General features: G+C 42.3%; 1 protein-coding gene across 5 annotated transcripts; it reads left to right on the plus strand.

Moving 5' to 3' along the window:
- The first annotated feature begins 918 nt into the window (after window positions 1-918).
- Window positions 919-13317, plus strand: SCGB2A2 (secretoglobin family 2A member 2). Of its 5 annotated transcripts, XM_063784138.1 has the most exons (7): window positions 919-1079; window positions 3957-4755; window positions 6048-6242; window positions 6399-6599; window positions 9647-10436; window positions 11046-11233; window positions 13114-13317. In XM_063784138.1, the coding sequence occupies exons 5-7, from the start codon at window positions 10262-10264 to the stop codon at window positions 13150-13152; spliced, it is 402 nt and encodes a 133-aa protein (XP_063640208.1). In that variant the 5' UTR covers window positions 919-1079; window positions 3957-4755; window positions 6048-6242; window positions 6399-6599; window positions 9647-10261; the 3' UTR covers window positions 13153-13317. The 5 variants fall into 5 exon arrangements, with proteins under 5 accessions (XP_063640208.1, XP_054518321.1, XP_054518322.1 ...); XM_054662346.2 differs by lacking the exon at window positions 6399-6599 and having other exon boundaries at window positions 924-1079; XM_054662347.2 differs by lacking the exons at window positions 6048-6242; window positions 6399-6599 and having other exon boundaries at window positions 924-1079.
- The last annotated feature ends 6582 nt before the right edge of the window (window positions 13318-19899 follow it).

The raw sequence follows: 19899 nt of genomic DNA on the forward strand, positions 1-19899 counted from the left end.
ATATTTTTTACTCGAAGCACCTATATCATTTTAAAAATTAGAAGTATGAAAAAATGAGTAGAAGACAAATGAAAGGTGAGGAGATACAGAAGGAACACTGGGAAAAAGTGGTTGGTGAAAAAATTGAGTGGAAAGAGCCTATGATGCTGAATATTATCTCAGATCAACCCAGAACCCCACCAAAGGCTTAGGAGGTATATATTTTATTAAAAGAAATAATGGATTTCCTTAAAGAATTAATTACATGAAGAACAACAAGACATAGAGTACTGATGAGAGACATGAAGTATATCACTAAGAATAAGATTTCCTCACAAAAATTAAAGGCCTGCAGAAATTCAAAGAAAAGCAGTGTCTTTCTGAGCTGTGCATGTTTCAGTAAGGAAGGCTTCTTGGAGGAGGTGATGGTTGAGTAGCATTAGAAGTGTTAGGGAAGCAGGAGGCTGGGAGAGCCAGAATGACACTATTTTAAAATCAACTCCATCTGAAAACCAGCGAGACACCTTCCCTGCCAGTCACCACCCATAGTCCTAAATTGTTTATAGCTAAGGAAGCAGTTTGGTCATGCCTGCAAAGACAAACTCCAACAACAACAGAAAGTCCAGATGTCCCAATACCTATAACAATATTTGCTTTCAAGATAATTATGGTTCTGCTTTGATGTACTCACACACGAAAATGTCAAGGACAGTTTCCTTTAAATCAATAGAACAATACTTTTTGTCATGCTGTCTGCTCACTCCCATGTAGTCACAGCTTAGTTTAGTCTTTACATAGACAAGACCCCAATATAAGAAAAAGTTAAAACAAAGATGGTGCATTTCTCCAGCTGCTTTCTGAGAATGCCTTACTAAGGCATTCTAAGAATTCCTTAGTAATGGATTCGTTCTAAGAAACTCGCTTCTTTTATTCCGCTCTGACTCACCTTGAATTCCGTCCTGTGTGAGATCCAGAAACCCTCTCTTGGGGTCTGGATTGAGATTTCTTTTCCAGTAACAGAAGGACTTAGAAGATGAGGAAGACAGAGGAGGAATTAAGGCCCTCCTGGTGGGCAAAGCAGCCTGGGCAAGGGCATGCAGGTGAGATGGAGTACAGCTCACTGGGGGGGTAGAGATGCCCACACATCTGCTGGCATCTTACCATAGTTGGAACTGCGATAATTTTGCACCAAGTATGAGGCTAGCTGGCACTGCCAATGTTTCATTACCAGGACAAAGGCTGTTTGATATTTCTGTACATAAGGCTTCTCAACATTGGCAGTATTCATGTTTGTGATTGTGGACAGCTGTCTTGAGCATTTTAGGATGTTTAGCAGAATTCAGCAGAATGTTTAATTCCTAGCCTCTGCCATTTGATCTCAATAGTGCAATCACCTCATCTAGTAGGAACAACAGAAACCCACTCCAGACATTGACAAAAGTTCTCCAGAGCAGAGGAAAAGGGCAAAATGCTCCCACTGTGACCCACTGCTCTAGCAATGGGGATGCTTTATGTAAGTCCCTGTATACCTCAGGTAATGCCCCCAGTGAAGCAGAGGCTCATGACAGTGGGCTGACATCTGTGTGCAGGAAAATTCTGGCTTTGAAGTGAGGGATAAATTAATAACTCACTGGCAAAGGCACTGGTGAAGGTATCTAATGAATCAATGCAAACTTTCCCGTGTGTTTGTGCATTAACATTTTAAACCACACACATTGTGGGGACATGGAAAGTTGTGTAATTTCTGGGTTTTGGTGAAGAAGCCAAAAGAATTTGCCAGAGGCTGACAGCTGACTCTGGCTCTACTTCCAGATCCGGATCCTGATCCCAACTCATTAGATAGATCCTGGTCACATGGTGTCATGGTAACAGTCACTTCTAGAGAAGGACACTGAGGTGGCCCAGACCCTGGTTGGCAAGGTCTCTAGTCACCTCCTCTCTTCACTTGCCTTCTTTCTCCCCTACTCCAAATTTCCCTCATGGAGAGTACAAATGGTGATGCATTGCCCGGGAAGTCAGTGATATCTGATTTTCATCTTCAGTCTGATGCTTGTTTTTAGTAAGACTTTAATTTTAAATTAATCCTTTTTTCTAAATAGACTTTGTAATAAAGCATGAAATTCAATCAATAAACTCTTTGTGAAAAAGCCAAAATCTGCTCTTAAAAGTCAATTACACAATATTAATTAAGCACCTAGGCTGTATGACTGTTACACCAAGACAAAGAAACCACAGTATTCTCAAGAAACACCTACAGAGAAGAATGGACCATGTGTTCAGGATTCTGGGGATGTCAGGAGAGAGCTACTCTAATTATATAATCTCTTGATCGAAGAATGAGTATATACCAATGATTGTGTATTTAATAATGCACTTTAAATACATTTTCATTTCTTTCTTTTCAAAAACATTTTAATTTTATTTTGTATGGGTGCATAATAGGTGTATATATTCATGGGGTACATGAGATATTTTGACACTGGTAGATGATGTGTAATAATCGTATTTACCAATATCAGTAAATGTGGTATGTATCACCTCAAGCATTTATCATTTCTTACTTTTTTAGTTATTTTAAAATGTACAATAAATTATGGTTGACTGTAGTCACTGTGTTGTACTATCAAACACTACTTTTTTTTTTTTTTTTTTTTGAGACAGAGTCTTGCTCTGTCACCAAGCTGGAGTGCAGTGGTGCAATCTTGACTCACTGCAACCTCTGCCTCCCGGGTTCAAGCTATTCTCCTGCCTCAGCCTCCCAAGTAGCTGGGACTACAGGTGTGCACCACCATGCCCAGCTAATTTTTGTATTTTTAGTAGGGACAGGGTTTCACCATGTTGGCCGGGATGGTCTCCATCTCTTGACCTTGTGATCTGCCCACTTCGGCCTCCCAAAGTGCCGGGATTACAGGTGTGAGCCACTGCACCTGGCCCAAATACTAAATCTTATTCATTCTATGTAATTATATTTTTGTAGCCATTGACCATCCCTGCCCTGCCCCAACATACCTGAATGAACATTTCTCAAATGAGGGCATACAAGTGGCCAAAAAGTATCATATTTTTTAGTTATTTTAACTAAAAAACTTCCCCACCTCTGGTAGACATCATTCCACTCTCTATCTCCATGAATTCCATTGTTTTAATTTTTGGGTCCCACAAATATGAAAATATGCCAAGTTAGTCTTTCTGTGCCCAACTTATTTCACTTAACATAATGTCCTCTAGTTCAATTCATGTTGTTGCAAATGATGGAATCTCATTCATTTTTATGACTGAATAGGACTCCATTGTGTATATGTATGACAATTTCTTTGTCCATTCATCTGTAGATAGAAGCTTAGTTTGATTCCAGATTTTGGCTATTATGAAGAGTGCTACAAGAAACATGGGATATCTTCAATATATCGATATCCTTTCTTTTGGATACACACCTAGTAATGGGATTGCTTCATCATATGCTAGTTCTATTTTTAGTTTTTTGAAAAATCTTTATACACTTCTTCATAGTGGCTGTATTGATTTATATTCCTGCCAACAGTGAACGATGATTTCCCTTTCTCCATATTTTCTCTAGCATTTGTTACTGCCTGTCTTTTGGATAAAAGCCATTTTGACTGGGGTGAGAGGATATCACATTGTATCACATTTCTGGGATGATCCATAATGTTGAGCATATACTTGTTTGCCATTTGTATGTCTCCATTTGAGAAATGTTCATTCAGATCTTTTGCCCATTTTTAAATGGGATTTTTACATTTTCTCTTATTGAGTTGTTTGAGCTCCTCATGTATTCTAGCTATTAATTCCTTGTCAGTGGAATAGCTTGCAAATATGTTCTCCCATTCTGTGTATTGTCTCTTCACTTTATTGATTACATGTGTATATTTCTAATCACATAAGGAAATATGTCTGTCATTGGTTTCCTTGTTATAAAAACAATCATATTAGATTCATATGCTGTCTGATTCCTCCAGGAGCTACTGCTGAAGAGTGTGAGGTGGGATCAGGTAAGACTTGGCAGGCTGAGGGCATCTGATGGCAACAGGTAGGATCTACAAAAGGGAGTGAATGAGGCCTGCATGTTTACCCCCATTGGACATCCTCTTCTAGAATCACGGACACCTCCCAAGACCACATATCTCTAGCTGTCAACAAACTGTACAAAAAATGAAAGTACATTTAGCTTTACCAAGTGCAAAGAATTTACTTATCCTGGCTCCTTTTATGTAACTCTTGCTGCCTCTCCCGTGGGCATCTTAACTGTTTTCCTTGACAAGATTTACTCATCTGTGCCTAAGATGTTTCCCTCAAATCTCTTCTCCCTGCTGTCTACCTCATAGGCTAGACAAGGTCACACTCTGAAAACAAATAATAGACTTCCTTTAAAAATTAATCACATGTTGAACAACAGGATATGAGACAGAAGACTGAAGAAGGACCTGTGGAATATCTCTAAGAATGAAATTTCATCATGGAAATTAAAGGCCTTTAGAAAATCAAAGAACAACATCCTTCTGAGCTTCACATGCTCCGGGAAAGGTTTGTGGATGAGGTGATGATTGAGTAGCATCATAAGGACTTAGAGGATGAGGAAGACCTAAGGATGGAAGTAAGGCCCTTCTGGTGGATGAAGCAGCTGGGCCAGGGCATGAATTTCCATACAGTCCAGCCCATTGGAGGGCAGGCACCTGCTGGCATTCTTACCATATGTGGGGCTGCATCCACTGTGCACTGGGTGTGAGGCTGGCTGGCACTGCTGATTTTCGTGACCAGGTGAACGGCTCTTCAATATTTCTGCATACATGGCTTCTCAGCATTGGCAATATTAATATTTGTGGTTGAATATCTCATTCTTGTGGACAGCTGTCCTGAGCATTGTTAGATGTTAAGAAGGTTTTAGTTGATGTTTAATTCCTGGCCTCTGTCACTTGACCTCAATAGGACACTCACCCCCATCCAGTTGGGACAAGCAAAACCCACTATTGGGAAAGGTTCTTCAGGGTGGGGAAAGTGAAAAAGTGTCCCCACTGAGACCCATTGCTCCAGCAGCAGGGATACTTTGTATAAGTTCCTCCATATGCCTCTCCTGAGGCCCTGGCGTAACAGAGGCTCATGACAGTGGGCTGACTACTGTTTCTGGGATAATGTTGGCATTGAAGGGAGGGGAAAATTACTAACTCACTGGCAAAGGTACTAGTGAAGGTATCTGATGAGCCAAGGTAAACTTCCTCTCGCGTATGCGCATTAACATTTTTAACCACACACAATGTGGGGACGTGGCGAGTTGTATAATTTCTGGGTTTTGGTACGGGAAAGAATTAGCCAGGGGCTGACATTGACCTTGTCTCTGCTTTCAAATCCGGTTCCAGGTTCCAACTCATTAGATACATCCTGGTCAGATGGTGTCACACTAACAGTCACTTCTAGGGCAAAAGGACACTGAGGTGGCCCAGGCTCTCGTTAGCAGGGTTTCCAGCCATCTTCTTTCTTCACTACCTTCTTCCTACCTGACCCCCAGTTTCCCTCCAGGAAAGTACAAATGGTGTTGTATTTACGGTGTCCAGGAAGACACAGTGGTGTCTGATTTAAGTGTTACGTCTGATGTCTGTGTTTCGTAAAATTTTAATTTTAAATGAGTTCCTTTTCCTGAATAGATCTAGTAATAAAACATAAAATACAGTCAATACACTCTTTGTGTAAAATATCAAAATCTGCTCTTGAAAATGAGTTACACAATAGTAAATTAAGGAAAATAAGTAGTTTTCATCACTATAATGCAAACAAGAAGTGCCCAAGCCATGAGCTCAATGAGCAGGGACAGGGAGGAAGGGTCGGGGTGAGGGTCCTGGAGATGTCAGATGGAACTGCCTATGGAGAGATACAGGGTCCTGTGAACAGGGAGGTCCCCAGAGATGCAGGGCCAGCAAAGAACACAAGGCATTAGCCATCTTTGATGTGGCTTTTGGAATGAATGAAGTGTTTCAACCCAGAGCAGCTGAGGCAAGGGCAGAGGAGGAGGGGAATCCACTTGGAGCAAAGGTCTCAAGCAGAAAACTCTTCTCCAGGGCTTGTGCAGAAATCAACCCAGAGTTCTCATAGGGCAGCAGTGGGAGTCATGGACACCAGGACTCATCTGAACCATGATGTGCAGGTCCCTCAGTGTTCAGCCAAGGAGGGAAATAGTGTTGAGAGCAGCCTGTGGAGCCAGAACATCTGGCTTTTTATCCCGCTTCTGCCCCTTCCTAGCTGTGTTCTTTCAGGTGAGTGTCTTAACATCTCTGTGTCACATTTCTGTTAGGTGGGGTGAAATGACATGCCCACATCATAGAGAAGTGACCACTCATGCTAATTTGCCCACAGCAGTCCTGGGTTATGTTATTGTCCTGGCATCCCATTGATTTTATGTTTCTTTTCAGCCACCAAAATGTTGGAGTTTGGCTAACAAATAATATGGTCACCCTTCTGCTAAGGTTGCTGCTAGGAATGTTGTCACAGGGTTCAACAGTGCCTTTCAAACAGCAAACTGCTACATAATTATGATTCCTGCTCTACTGAACATTAAAAAGCAAGTGGAAGCACATTTGGAGCTGAGTTCGGGGAAGATTCATCGGACGACAGTATGTAGGGTCTGTTTAGGAGAGAATTTATACGTCAATTAGAGCTCAGCAAAATTCTTTAAAATGGACTGAGAGAAAAGATACCAAAGCCTGGATCACAATGCAGTGCTTTATTTTCCAAGTTAAATGTTTTTGCTTTGTCTAACTATGGTTATTGTGATATATTTTTGAGAATATTAAGGGCAGACTAATTTTCCAGTGTTCTATGATGAGCTTAGCAGTCCTAGGAGTTGAATCATAAATACAACTCAACAATAGGAAAAGATGATGAGCAACTGACATTTAGACAGCACTGACTCTGCACCAGGCACTGTTCCCAGTACCTTACCATTTTTACTTTACTTATGAGTCGCAACCATTCTGTGACTGTTTCCATTTTGAAGCGGACACAAATCGTTAAGTCTCCTGTCCACCGTGGCACTGTCAGCAAACAGAGGAGCTGGGAAGTGAACACAGGCAGTCGGTCTGGCTTGGGGTCCTCACTCAGGAGCCATCAGCCATGGGCCTATGAAGGAAAAGGGCTGCAGAATTCAGCAGAGATGCAGCTTCCAGGGCCGGCCATTCCAGGCTTTTCGGTACAAATACAGAAATCACTGAGAAAAGATGACTTTCAAACAACATTGCTATTTAATATGAAGCATGGCAATGCCTTTCCTTTGCCCAAATCCCTCATGTCCCTACATCTCAGCTCTTTTGTGAGCCCAAGGCCAGGGTAGATGTCTGCCTTTTTTTTTAAGGCATACTTTTTTCCCCTCACAAAACACAAGCACATTTTAGAGAGAATGTGTGAATGACTTATTGCTTTGTCATAGTAGAGGCTCAGTAAACACTTGTCACAGAAACACTGAAGACTGAAGGACACTTGGCCTCCAGTTTCTGAACTGAATTAGGGACCTGAATAAAAGTCCCGGCCAGGTGCTGTGGCTCATGCCTATAAACCCAGCACTTTGGGAGGCTAAGGTGGGTGGATCACCTGAGGTCAGGAGTTTGAGACCAGCCTGACCAATATGGTGAAACCCCATCTATACCAAAAATACAAAAATTAGCCAGGCATGGTGGTAGGCACCTATAGTCCCAGCTACTTGGGAGGCTGAGACAGGAGAACCTGGGAGGGGGAGGTTGCAGTGAGCCAAGATCAAGCCACTGCACTCCAGCCTGGGTGACAGGGCGAGACTCTGTCTCAAAAGAAAAAGAAAAAAAAATTCTTCCCTTTTGGGAAGAGAAAAAATTGGACCAGCAGTACTGTGTTTTAAACTTCTGATTCTCCTCTCTCTCCCTGCAAATACTGGCTTGCAAATGAGTCTTTCTTGGGCCAGGTATGTCTTATGACTCACCAGAGAATGATCACTGTCAGATCTGGATACAATATGTGAGTGAAAGAAAACACCATCTCTTTAGTGGGGCACCATGTAGGTGGTGTGGGGAGTTCATTTTAGATGGGTAAGATAACACTGCGTGAGTGTTTGTCCCTGTGGGAAAGAGGGCAGGTCCATAAGGACTGGGGCACCAGGCAGAGACCCATTAGGTCTTGGCCAAGGAGACAGTCTCCGTTTCATGATCAAAGTTTTTCACTTCACTTATGGAAGAAGGATGCCCGCCATGGCCAGCTGGGTGAAAGTATACCTATAAGTACAGAAACCTTCTTTCTAGCCTCTTCCTAAATCAATTTTGTTCTCCACTTGAAAATATCTGAGGCTCCAGCTGAATGATGGAAAGAAAGACGTCATGGGTAATCCGGACAGCAAATAATGCATCCACGGGAAGTGAAGAACCGACTCATCTCTTTGGCTCTCTCATCCGTATCTTCTTTTTTTCTTTTGAGATGGGGTCTCACTCTGTCACCCAGGCTGGAGTGCAGTGGCGTGATCTTGGCTCACTGCAACCTTCGCCTGCCAGGTTCAAGTGGTTCTCTTGCCTCAGCCTCCCGAGTACCTGGGACTACAGGCATGCACCACCACGCCCGTCTAATTTTTTGTATTTTGAATCGAGATGGGATTTCATCATGTTAGCAAGCATGGTCTCAATCTCCTGACCTCATGATCTGCCTACCTTGGCCTCCCAAACTGCTGGGATTACAGGCATGAGCCATCACGCCCGGCCTCTTTTATAAAAAACCCAAGCCAGCTTTGTATTTCTTGTTCCCATGACCTTCACCATGCCCCTAATTAAACGAGGGTGGGTTTTCTGTCACATGAGGCTGTCCTGTCCTCCTGATCCCATGTGGCCATGTTCCTTGCCTTCCTTACCTGGCCAAGTGCCATCTGCCCTCTGGTCTCTGATCTTGTCATTCCCTCTGCATGGAACTGCATCTTCCCTGGATCTGTCACTAGACACTGTCGTCCACTCATCCAAATGTCAGCTGAAATGGCATGGCCTCCTCCTCTCAGTAGTCAGTCCATGACATCATTTTGCCGTTGTGGATATTTTGAGTTCTTTGCAGTGATTACTACTTTCTCATATCTCTCTTATGTGGCAGGATGCTTGTTACCTCCCTTATTGGAAAGTCAGCTCCATGAGAGCAAGGCTTGGTCTAAATTGTGCCTATAACTGAATTTATGGTGGGCAGCTCACTGCCAGCTCATAGGGGATGCTCAGCAGTTATTTAAAGATGGATGGCTGCATGCATGGATGAAATCTTGTCTTTATACATGACTACTTTGCACTGGGCTGTGTGAAACAATTTTTTTTTGAGACAGAGTTTCACTCTTGTTGCCCAGGCTGGAGTGCAATGGTGTGATCTCGGCCCACTGCAACCTCCACCTCCTGGGTTCAAGCAATTCTCCTGCCTCAGCCTCCTGAGTAGCTTGGACTACAGGCACGTACCACCATGCCCAGCTAATTTTGTATTTTTAGTAGAGAAGGGGTTTCTCCATGTTGGTCAAGCTGGTCTCAAACTCCTGACCTCAGGTGATTCACCCACCTCAGCCTCCCAAAGTGCTGGGATTACAGGCATGAACCACTGCGACCGGCCATGAAACAATCTTTACATGAAGCATCCTTATACAAATTCTGCATGCTGTCCCATCCCGCCTTTTATTTTCTTCAAGTGTTGAAAAGGAAGGATGCTCAGAGAGACCAGCAAGGACATGGCAGGACTGCAAGTTGCATCCAGGGTCCAAACCCTCATCCCTGATTCCAAATTCCATCACCACCCACCACCCAGCACTGCCTGTCCAGCCCATCAGTTACTCTACTAATTCACAGCATCCTTTGAATCAGTGGAAAGAAAACCCTAAAGAGTTACCAAAGAACTAAACAAAGTTATCAATTAATTTATAATTAACCGAGATAATCCTTGTAAAAATAACTTTCAGCGGAGGGTGGATGGCCTTAAATTTCCCCACAAAAGGTAAAACTTTCCCAGACATCCCTTTCTGAAAATGAGATGTCAGTGGATGAGAAAAGCCTGCTCCCAAGAGTAGGTGTGAGGTATTGCACCTAGGCCCACTGCTGGGATAAGCTGGCACAGATACACGGGACATGACGCTGTCATTCTCACCTTAAAGAAAGAGACAGAGAAGAAAAGGAAGGGGAGCAAGTGGAGAAGGAATACAAGAAAGAGGAAGAGAAGCAGGAAGATTCTACATACAGGCTGGCTGTGTTTCCCCTGGGGCATGCTCCTGTTTACTGGTCCCATGCCAGGTTGACTCATTGCCTCATTCATGGGTGGAATTAAGATGCCTACCTGGGGAATAAATAGAGCAGGGCCGGGTGCTCACCTCCACAGCGGCTTCCTTGATCCTTGCCACCCGCGACTGAACACCGACAGCAGCAGCCTCACCATGAAGCTGCTGATGGTCCTCATGCTGGCGGCCCTCCCCCTGCACTGCTACGCAGGTGAGTTCTGTGCAGGGAGGGCTGCCTCGGGGTTAGGGGTTGTCACGTGGGCCTCTATGGAAGAACTCCTGCTCCCCAATTCTCAGCAGAGATCAGCCCCAGTACAAAGGCTGTAGGTATAATAGATCTTACCATGTTGCCCAGGCTGGTCTTGAACTCCTGAGCTCAGGCAGTCTGCCCACCTCGGCCTCCCAAAGTGCTGGGATTATAGGTGTGAGCCACCACGCTTGGCCTAAGATACTTGGAAATCTTCTGTGATGCTCTGAATGGTAATAGTGAAGCATCGTATGATTTTGAACCAAAGAAGACCAAATAATCTTCACGATATACTTCCAAGTCCGAGTGTTTCATTTCTCAAGTCTTCTCATTAAATGAAGTTTCATGAGGTTTAGCTTTTCTAGGCTGGGGAGTGGAGAGAAAGAAGTTGCAGGGCTTACAGGAAATCCCAGAGCCTGAGGTTTTCTCCCAGAATTGAGAACTCTAGATTCTGCATCATTATCTTTGAGTCTATATTCTCTTGGGCTGTAAGAAGATGAGGAATGTAATAGGTCTGCCCCAAGCCTTTCATGCCTTCTGTACCAAGCTTGTTTCCTTGTGCATCCTTCCCAGGCTCTGGCTGCCCCTTATTGGAGAATGTGATTTCCAAGACAATCAATCCACAAGTGTCTAAGACTGAATACAAAGAACTTCTTCAAGAGTTCATAGACGACAATGCCACTACAAATGCCATAGATGAATTGAAGGAATGTTTTCTTAACCAAACTGATGAAACTCTGAGCAATGTTGAGGTGTTTATGGTAATTTCATTTTCTTCCTATAAGCTTTTTAAATCCCCTGACCAGGGACAAGTGGGCTCTTCATTTCTCACTGACAATGCCAAAGCCACTAGTGAACAAGCCTTTTCTTACATTGGTTAATTTAGTTGAATGGTTAGTCTAATGACTTTGCCATCAAGAAAAACATCCAGCGTCCCTGTGTTGTCACTCTACCTAGAGAATCCTCAGTGGATGATAAATGAATAGGGCAAGAGAGGAAAAGGAAAGGTCGGTAGAAGTCTTACCTATCCCCAGAGCTCTCTAATTCATGCTCACAAACACAGACACAATCACACAAACACAGAAACACACATACACACATCCAGACACATGCAAACACACAGACACAGTCACAATCACACAAACACACACACATTCAGACATACACAAACACAGACAGACAGGCAAAGACACAGACACAGACACAATCACACCGGCACACAATCATCCAGACACAAACACAAACACACAGACAGAACCACACAACCACAGAAACACAGAGACACACACAAACATACTCAGACACACACATACAAACATATGTTCACTCTCTACAGAAAAAACAATTTTCCAGAAGACTCGCACCTATAGACCAATCTGCAGAGAAAACTTCTCTTCTTCAAAAAAAGTAAAAGTGTTCTTTCTTAAAAAAATGCCCTATTTTTCAACAGTTTGGAAAATACCATTTGAGCAAGATTCTATACATCTCAAATAAAAAGAATTTAAAATGCACTTCCAGGCAATCATAATTTGCTAGCATAAATGATGAGAAACCTTGGAATATCCAATAGGCAACTGTAGATCATGGGTATGAAACCGCCATGGAGGAAGAATTGTCTCAAACAAAAACCAATAGTTTTGTATTTCTTTCTAACTATACATGTATATTGTTGAGGGTTTTCTTTAGCATTTATTCCCTATGTTAAATTCTTCTTTAATCCTTCCCTGGTTAAAAAAAAAAAAAAAAAAGCTAGAAATATACCAAACACCTCCATTAGGATGAAAGTGAACATCACCTCAGGAAACCCTGACGCTTTCTACAACATGGATGAAACTTGAGGATATTATAGCGAGTGAAGAGTGAAGCAAAGAGTCACAAAAACACAAATGCTGCATGACCCATGCATATGGGAATCTGGGGAGCCAGACTCAGAGACAGTGAAAAAAAAAAAAACAGTGGTTGTCAGGGCTTGGGTGCAGAGAAGAAGGGGGAGTCATATTTAATGGGTCTGGAGTTTCAGTTGTGCAGAACAGTAATATTCTGGAGTTAGGTTGCACAACCACACGAATATACAGAACACTCCGAACTGTCCCCTTAAAATGGCAAATTTTATGAGATGTACATTTTACCACTATTAATAATTTGTTAAAAACTAATTATCAACTGCAGGGAAGGGTGATGGATTTGTTTCTTTAAAAGCTTCCTCAGACAGATCATAGTCTGCAGCTCCAATAATTAGTAGAGCACAATGGTGGTGGCAGAGGGCGTCGGACTGCTGGGATGCTGGGAATATTTCCACAATGGAGGGTTAGACGAGAGCTCAAAGTTTCACTTTTTTTTTTTTTTTTTTTTTTGCATTTGAGCTAAGATTTTAACAATCCTGTGAAAATAGGTAATATAGTCACGTATTTGTTGAATACATTATTTCAAAGAACCACAAACACACAGAAAAAATATTTAAAAAGTCCACGGTGGGGGAAATGATCCAGAAACAACAGCTCTTCTACTTCCAGCCCTAACTGTCTGGGATGCTAGATGTTTGTGGGCAAACCCTAGAAAAGGATAAGCTTCTGTTTTTCAAGATTTTATTTTGTTAGAGAGTGCAGAAAATCTAAGTGATGTCTCTGTTTTTGCTTTCTAGCAATTAATATATGACAGCAGTCTTTGTGATTTATTTTAACTTTCTGCAAGACCTTTGGCTCACAGAACTGCAGGGTATGGTGAGAAACCAACTACGGATTGCTGCAAACCACACCTTCTCTTTCTTATGTCTTTTTACTACAAACTACAAGACAATTGTTGAAACCTGCTATATATGTTTATTTTAATAAATTGATGGCAAAAACTGAAGTTTCTCTTTGTTCTACCATAGAAAAGAGGCGTTAGAGGGCCTCACATATTTTACATACACACACACACACACACACTTACTTACTTATTAAAGAACTCATGGTCATGGGTTGAGGACTCTGTGAAGCATTTGTTTCCTCAGTCTGACCTCTAAGCCTTGGTCCTCTCTCTCTGAAGAGTGTTTCCCTGTCCCCATCCCACCACCTCCCCCGTCGACTCTCTCTGGGGTCCTCAGGCTCTGGGATGTGAGGCAGGGTTTCGCTCAGAGGACCTGCTTTCACTCCAGTCCTCCCATCCACGCTGAGCCCTGCTGGCCATGTCAGGCTTCTCTGCGCTGTCTCTGGGCCTCCCCGAGATGTGCAGGGCCTGGGCCAGAGCCAGCCAGGGAGGGGAGGCCTGCAAAGCAGGGTGGCACCTGACTGGGTTTAAATTTTGTAATTTTTACTCATCATAGATGTTGGCTTCAGTTTAATTTATAAACTACTACAGGAAAATATTATTTTTAACCATATTATGTTATTATTTGAATCCTATGCAATACGACTACTGAGTTTAACAGTACCCCTATTAAGATTTTCAATGTCCTCTAGTCCCGTGCCTGTTGTGGGACTGGAGTCCATCCTCCGCTGTCCCGCAGTGAGCTGCAAAGGCAATGAGGGTTGAGGGGAGTGAGCGTGCTGTGCAGGGACCCAGCACAGCAGGGGATGTTTACATGGAACCTGGAGTCTCCTTCATGTCCTGTCCCCAGCATTCCTGTCACCAGGGGCAGTTATTGCCACCTGTTCTGCTTCTACCTCAGCCTGTCCCTCTTCTTTCCGAGGCTATCCCCTTGTAAGGTTTTTGTATCGGTTCGAACCCCAAGAGCATACCAACAGACAACACGAGGCAGTGTGGAGCAACATGCTGTTTTAATGAGCACCTGGAGGCAGGAGGGCTGAGGCCTAAAGTGGCATCAGCCTTAAGTGAGGATGGTGCAAAGGTTTTATAGTCTCCTGTAAACAGGAAGTGTCCTAGTCTGATGTAACTGCTATGTTATATCTGGATGGCCTCTTTCTCCGTCTTCAGGGGTATGTGTCTTCCGGCCGGCTCTCTTCCTGCTTCTGCTATCTTGCTGGTGCACCCCACTAGCACAAGTAGCCTTGTGCCTTGGGACCGAGTCTGAGAAGTGGGGAACTCATCTCCCTAAGCTTTCAGGCCCTGGGGAGAATTTTACATTGCTGTCTATTTGGTTATAGAAAAAGGACGACTTTCTCAATAACTACTTCAGGTGTGACATGGGGTGGCATGGGCACCTTGGAAAAAGAAAAACTTAATTTTGGGGCTATTCTTGAGAGACAGGTTGGTATCACCATGTCATTGTAGCAGGAGCATCATCTGGATTGTCTGGAAAGGTGTCTGTGCCTGCAAAACAGTTATGTTGAGAGGACAAGGAGGTGTCAACAGGGAGAGGCATGGCCTCATTTGCTGCTTCACGAATGAAAGACCATGTCTGGATTAAGAAGGGGAATAATTCCTGAGTGGCTCAGAGTCTGGTAAGGGTGGAGGCCCCAAGACAAAAGTTTGGCCATACATGATTTCAAAGGGACTATAGAAAGAGGGTGCTTTTGGTGTTGCGTGGAGTCTCATGAGGGTAAAAGGGAGATTTTTTGTCCACGACTGGGGGGTTTCTAGAAGCAGCTTGGTGAGTTGGGCTTTAAGGACAGAGTTCATTTTTTCAACTTTGCCTGAAGATTGAGGCCTGTAGGGTGTGTGGAGAACTTACTTTATTTTTAAAGATGTAGAGACACCTTGGGTGATTTGGCTGATGAAAGTGGGCCTGTTATCAGACTGGACGGATGTTGGGAGTCCAAAATGGGGAATTATATGCATGATGAGCATTTGCGTGATGATATTTGTACCTTCTGAAGTTATTGGGAATGCTCCTACCTACCTGGAGAAAGTACAGACAAAAACCAGAAGATAGTGGAGCAATTTATCAGGTGGCATGTGGGTGAAGTCTACCGGCCAATCTTGCCCGGGTACCTGGCCTCAGGCTTGGTGGGTAGGAAAAGGCAGTGGCCAGAGAGAACCCTGGGGTGACACTGACAGGCAGATACAGCAGGACTGGGTAATCTCTTGAACACAGCTGGAAAGGTGAGGAGAAGTGAGGATAGGGCAGAGAAGTTGCAGGAGAGGTTTGTAACTGACGTGGAAATATTTGTGGAGGTTTGGAGGTGAGGAAGGCTTTGAGAGTGAGGGAGAGTGAAGCACCCTTCCTTGACATACCATGGTCATTGCTTTTGAAGGTTTGGGGCTTGGAAGTCCTCCTTTTCTTGTGAGGAGTAAAGAGAAGAGAACAAGGACAGGGACAGAAACTGGCCTTGCATGGGATGTAGGGCTACTTTTTTGGCTACCTGATCTGCTGGCTCATTTCCAGCCGATATAGGATTGTCTGGGGTTTGGTGGCCTCTGCAATGAATGATGGCAACTTTCTGTGGGAGCTTGGAAGCTTGAAGGAGCTTGCTGATGAGAGAGCCATTTATGACAGGAGTGCTTTTTGCAGTTAGGAAACCCCATTCTTTCCGGATGGATGAGTGTGAGCACTATGTGGAACACATAATGAGAATTTGAATGTATATTCATCTGTTGTCTGGTTGCTAGAGTGAGAGCTTGAGTGAGGGCGATGAGTTCAGCTTTTTCGGAGGTGGTGGCTAGGAGGAGCAGATTGGCTTCAACAGTGAGGGGCTTGTCAGTGTTTTCCCACGTAGGGAAAAACTGAACATTCAGAGCACTGCTCAGAGGAAATCACTCCTGGACATTATTTGACAAGATATTATTTGAGGGACTATCTCCTGGGTAATTCCTCAATGGGATGAAAATTTTCAACATCTTGTAGGGTGGATGCTGAGGCACTGAGGCAGGGCTTAATGAAGAGGCCTGGAGACTGAAGACAGGAGTGGTACCTGGCAGAGACACTAGTCATCAATGGCTCTGGTCTCAGCACTGACTGCGTGGAGAGCTGTGGGAGGAGCCGGGCACCTACGTAGGGACCAGCCCAGGGCCCAACCTCAACGTCAGGGGCTGGATGTGGTGTCTAGAGACCACTGAGTTAGGTTGTGCGGGTCCAGGACTCCAAGCGGCTGGAGTTGCATCATCTGTGTTAGCAGGTTGAAAATACAGATCATACAAACCCTGTTCTGTGACCATAATTGAGTCCAATGAAAAATCAAGAGCCGAATGACAAGAAATTCGCCAATCACTTGAAAATTAAACTCCCTGCTGCTAAATGATAATGAGTCATTAAATACTTATTGAAATTGTTGTTAGTGTCTGTGTCCAGCCCTGGGCTGTGAGGTATGGGCAAGCAGGGACAGTGGATAAACCCTTCTCTACTCCTGCCTCCTGCTGGGATGGTTGGGGACAATGCTCTTTTGCTTCCTAGAGGAATGTCAAATAATCCTGTTTGCCTCTCTTTTCTGGACACTTCAGGGGCCTTCTGAAGTATTCAAAAAGCTAAGTGCAAGGGAAGACAATTTTGAAACTGAAGTTTGATTTTGGGAAGGCTGTTAAATGTTCAAGGTTTAAAACACTTGATATTATAAAATAGAATTGCAGATTATTATAAGTTTTTTATGTTTCCAAAATCATGATTCAGAAATTTTAAAGAAGCAAAAACCTTTTATAGCCCTTTACAGATTTTGCCAAAGAGCAGATTAGTGTCTTAGGAAGACTTTGTTATGCTTTCATTTCAATGCTCAATTTACAGAAAAACCATAAAATAACCCATTTTTTAAATTTAGTCAATATATTTACATAGAGAACCTCTTATGCAAAATTAATTTCCACAATTCTTCCACCACTTCTTTGAACCTTCAGATTTTTCCTATCTAATTTAAAACTATCAGCTGGGTGCAGTGGCTCACATCTGTGATCCCAGCACTTTGGGAGGCCAAGGCGAGCAGATCACAAGGTCAGGAGATCAAGACCATCCTGGTCAACATGGTGAAACCCCATCTCTACTAAAAATACAAAAATTAGCTGGGTGTGGTGAAGCACACCTGTAATCCCAGGTACTCAGGAGGCTGAGGCAGGAGAATCGCTTGGACTCAGAAGGTGGAGATTGCAGTAAGCTGAGATTGCACCACTGCACTCCAGCCTGGCAACAGAGCAAGACTCCGTCTCAAAAAAAAAAAAAGAAACAAAAAAAAGAAAAACTATTCTTTAACCCTAGGCAACAGGTTACATTTCCACGCCGTCTTGTAATCTTTTACTAGAGAACACATTTTACTGTTTTTAAACACCTTGCATGAAAATCTATTTTCAGTAGTTTCAATTACATGGTATAATAGTAACTCCTACAAATTGTTAATGTTAAGGTAAAATCTGGTAAGTTGCTTTAATTGTATGCTAAGTGCAGCCAAGGTTTACCTTCTTAATTAAGGGTGTGGTTAGTTCCCTATGTCCCCAGGCCCTACCAATTTTGAAGCAATCAACACAGACAGTTCTCAAAACCCAAAAAGCAGTTTACAACCTGGGTTAGTTCCTAAATCAAGTTTTTTTCTGGCTTAACACTTGGCAGTTCTGAAATAGCTGCAATTTGTCCTAGTTGAAATATGGTAATGAGAATTATAAAGAGATTTTTAAAGGAGCTAAGTGGTTAAAAGTCAGCTTAATTAAAAGCTAACATCCAAGATGTGTGTGTATGTATTTAAAAGGTCTTCATGTTTTTGTTTTTGTTTTTCCTCCTAGAAACTTGACTTTTTTGAGCAAGTTTTTTTTTCTCAGTTGACTGAATTCTGTTTTCTTTATTTACTTCTGCTGTCTACCAAGATGTATTTTTTTGTAGGAAAGCTTAAAGAGAAATAATTTTATCTGAGAAAGAAACATATGGTAAATGTTGTCCTAAAATGAAATGACTGGTTGTTTAAGAAAGAGGGATGTTCAGGACAAACAAGAAAGTCCAAACATGTCATAAATGACCTGTCTAAGTTATAATAAGATAATTTATTTTAAGAAAAAAATTTCTATATGATCTAGTTGTCTATAATTAAAGGAAATTATAATGGTCTTTCTAGAAATTAGGTTTTGATTTAAAAAATACTTAGTAAAGAATTGTTTCCAACTATGAAGTTTTCTTAAGGTACTGCTTTACTCTTAATAAATTACAAGGCATTATAATTTTTGTTTTCTGCAAAGTTCAACTTTTATTGTATCTGTTTTCAGCTTTCTCTCCTCTTTTAAAAGGCCTAACGTAATAACTCTATTCTTCAACTCATTTTCAGTTTCTGTAAGTTTCTTTTTTCCTTAAGGTTCTAGCTTGTGGCCTGATGCTTTAAAAAAAGCTTTATCTTAAAGAGCTAAAGGAAATGTTTCCTTTTAACCTAATATTCCTCATAAGGAGTAGCAGTCACACTGCAGAAGGTCTTTCCTTTTGCCTTGGGTAACTGGCCTAATAAACAGATTTTATGCTTCATTGAAATAATTCCTATCATTATTACTAAGTTTTGTTTGCTTAGAAAAAAACATTCATTTGGCTAGATGTGGTGGCTCATGCCTATAATCCCAGCAATTTGGGAGGCCGAGGTGGATGGATCACCTGAGGTCAAGAGTTCAAGACCAGCCTGACCAATATGGTGAAACCCCATCTCTACTAAAAATACAAAAATTAGCCAGGCATGGTGGTGTGTGCCTGTAGTCCCAACTCCTCAGGAGGCTGAGGCAGGAGAATTGCTTGAACCTAGGAGGCAGAGGTTGCAGTGAGCTGAGATCACACCACTGCACTCCAGCCTGGGTGACAGAGAGAGACTCCATCTCAAAAATGTTAATTTTTTTAATTCAGGATACTACATCCCTGTAACTTTCTGTATGTGTTTGTAAAGTCGTTGTGTCATTAAGTTACAGGACTTTGACTCATGAGTCTAAAAGGACACCAAGTCCTGCTAAATCTTAACACTCACAGCACTTAAAGCCTCATCTTCAGACCCCATAGAAGATGCCAATCAAAGTAAACTGTGTTCATGAGGCCCAGGGCCAGAAATTAAATCTATTCAAGGCCCTAGTCAAGGCCTGGGAACTGTTATGAAAGAGGTGGGCATTTGAGATTGTAAGGGCTGATTTGGAGAGATAAATAAGTTGTTTCTCTATGAATTAACCATTATTGTCAATGGCACACTAATGCAAAACCAGCCTATGGACCCCTGTGTCAGAATAATGAGATTTTCTTGAAGCATTAACAAACTCCATGGTAAAGGTCAGAAAAGGCTTATGGAAATTATATCTTATGGTCAAGATGATTGCACTTTATAGATTATAAAATTTTTAAAAACAAATTTAATAGGCTTCATGCTATTTTTATTAGAGTTTATTGTTTGGAAAGTTATGTCTCATTTCTCAAATAATGGTTTTTACCTTTTTTGAAATACTTGAGTTATTCTTTTGGTTAAACGAATATTTATTTTACAATGACCTGTGATCCCATTTTCCAAAAAGTGTTTAAACCTTTGATATTCAACAAGCTTTCCAAAATCAAATAATAAATTATGTCTTTTTCTGGCCTAATTAATTCTTGAAGATATTAGGTTTCCTAAAGTCCAAAAAT

This window comes from Pan troglodytes, chromosome 9 (genome assembly GCF_028858775.2).
Source record: "Pan troglodytes isolate AG18354 chromosome 9, NHGRI_mPanTro3-v2.0_pri, whole genome shotgun sequence".
Classification (NCBI taxonomy): Eukaryota; Metazoa; Chordata; class Mammalia; order Primates; family Hominidae; genus Pan; species Pan troglodytes.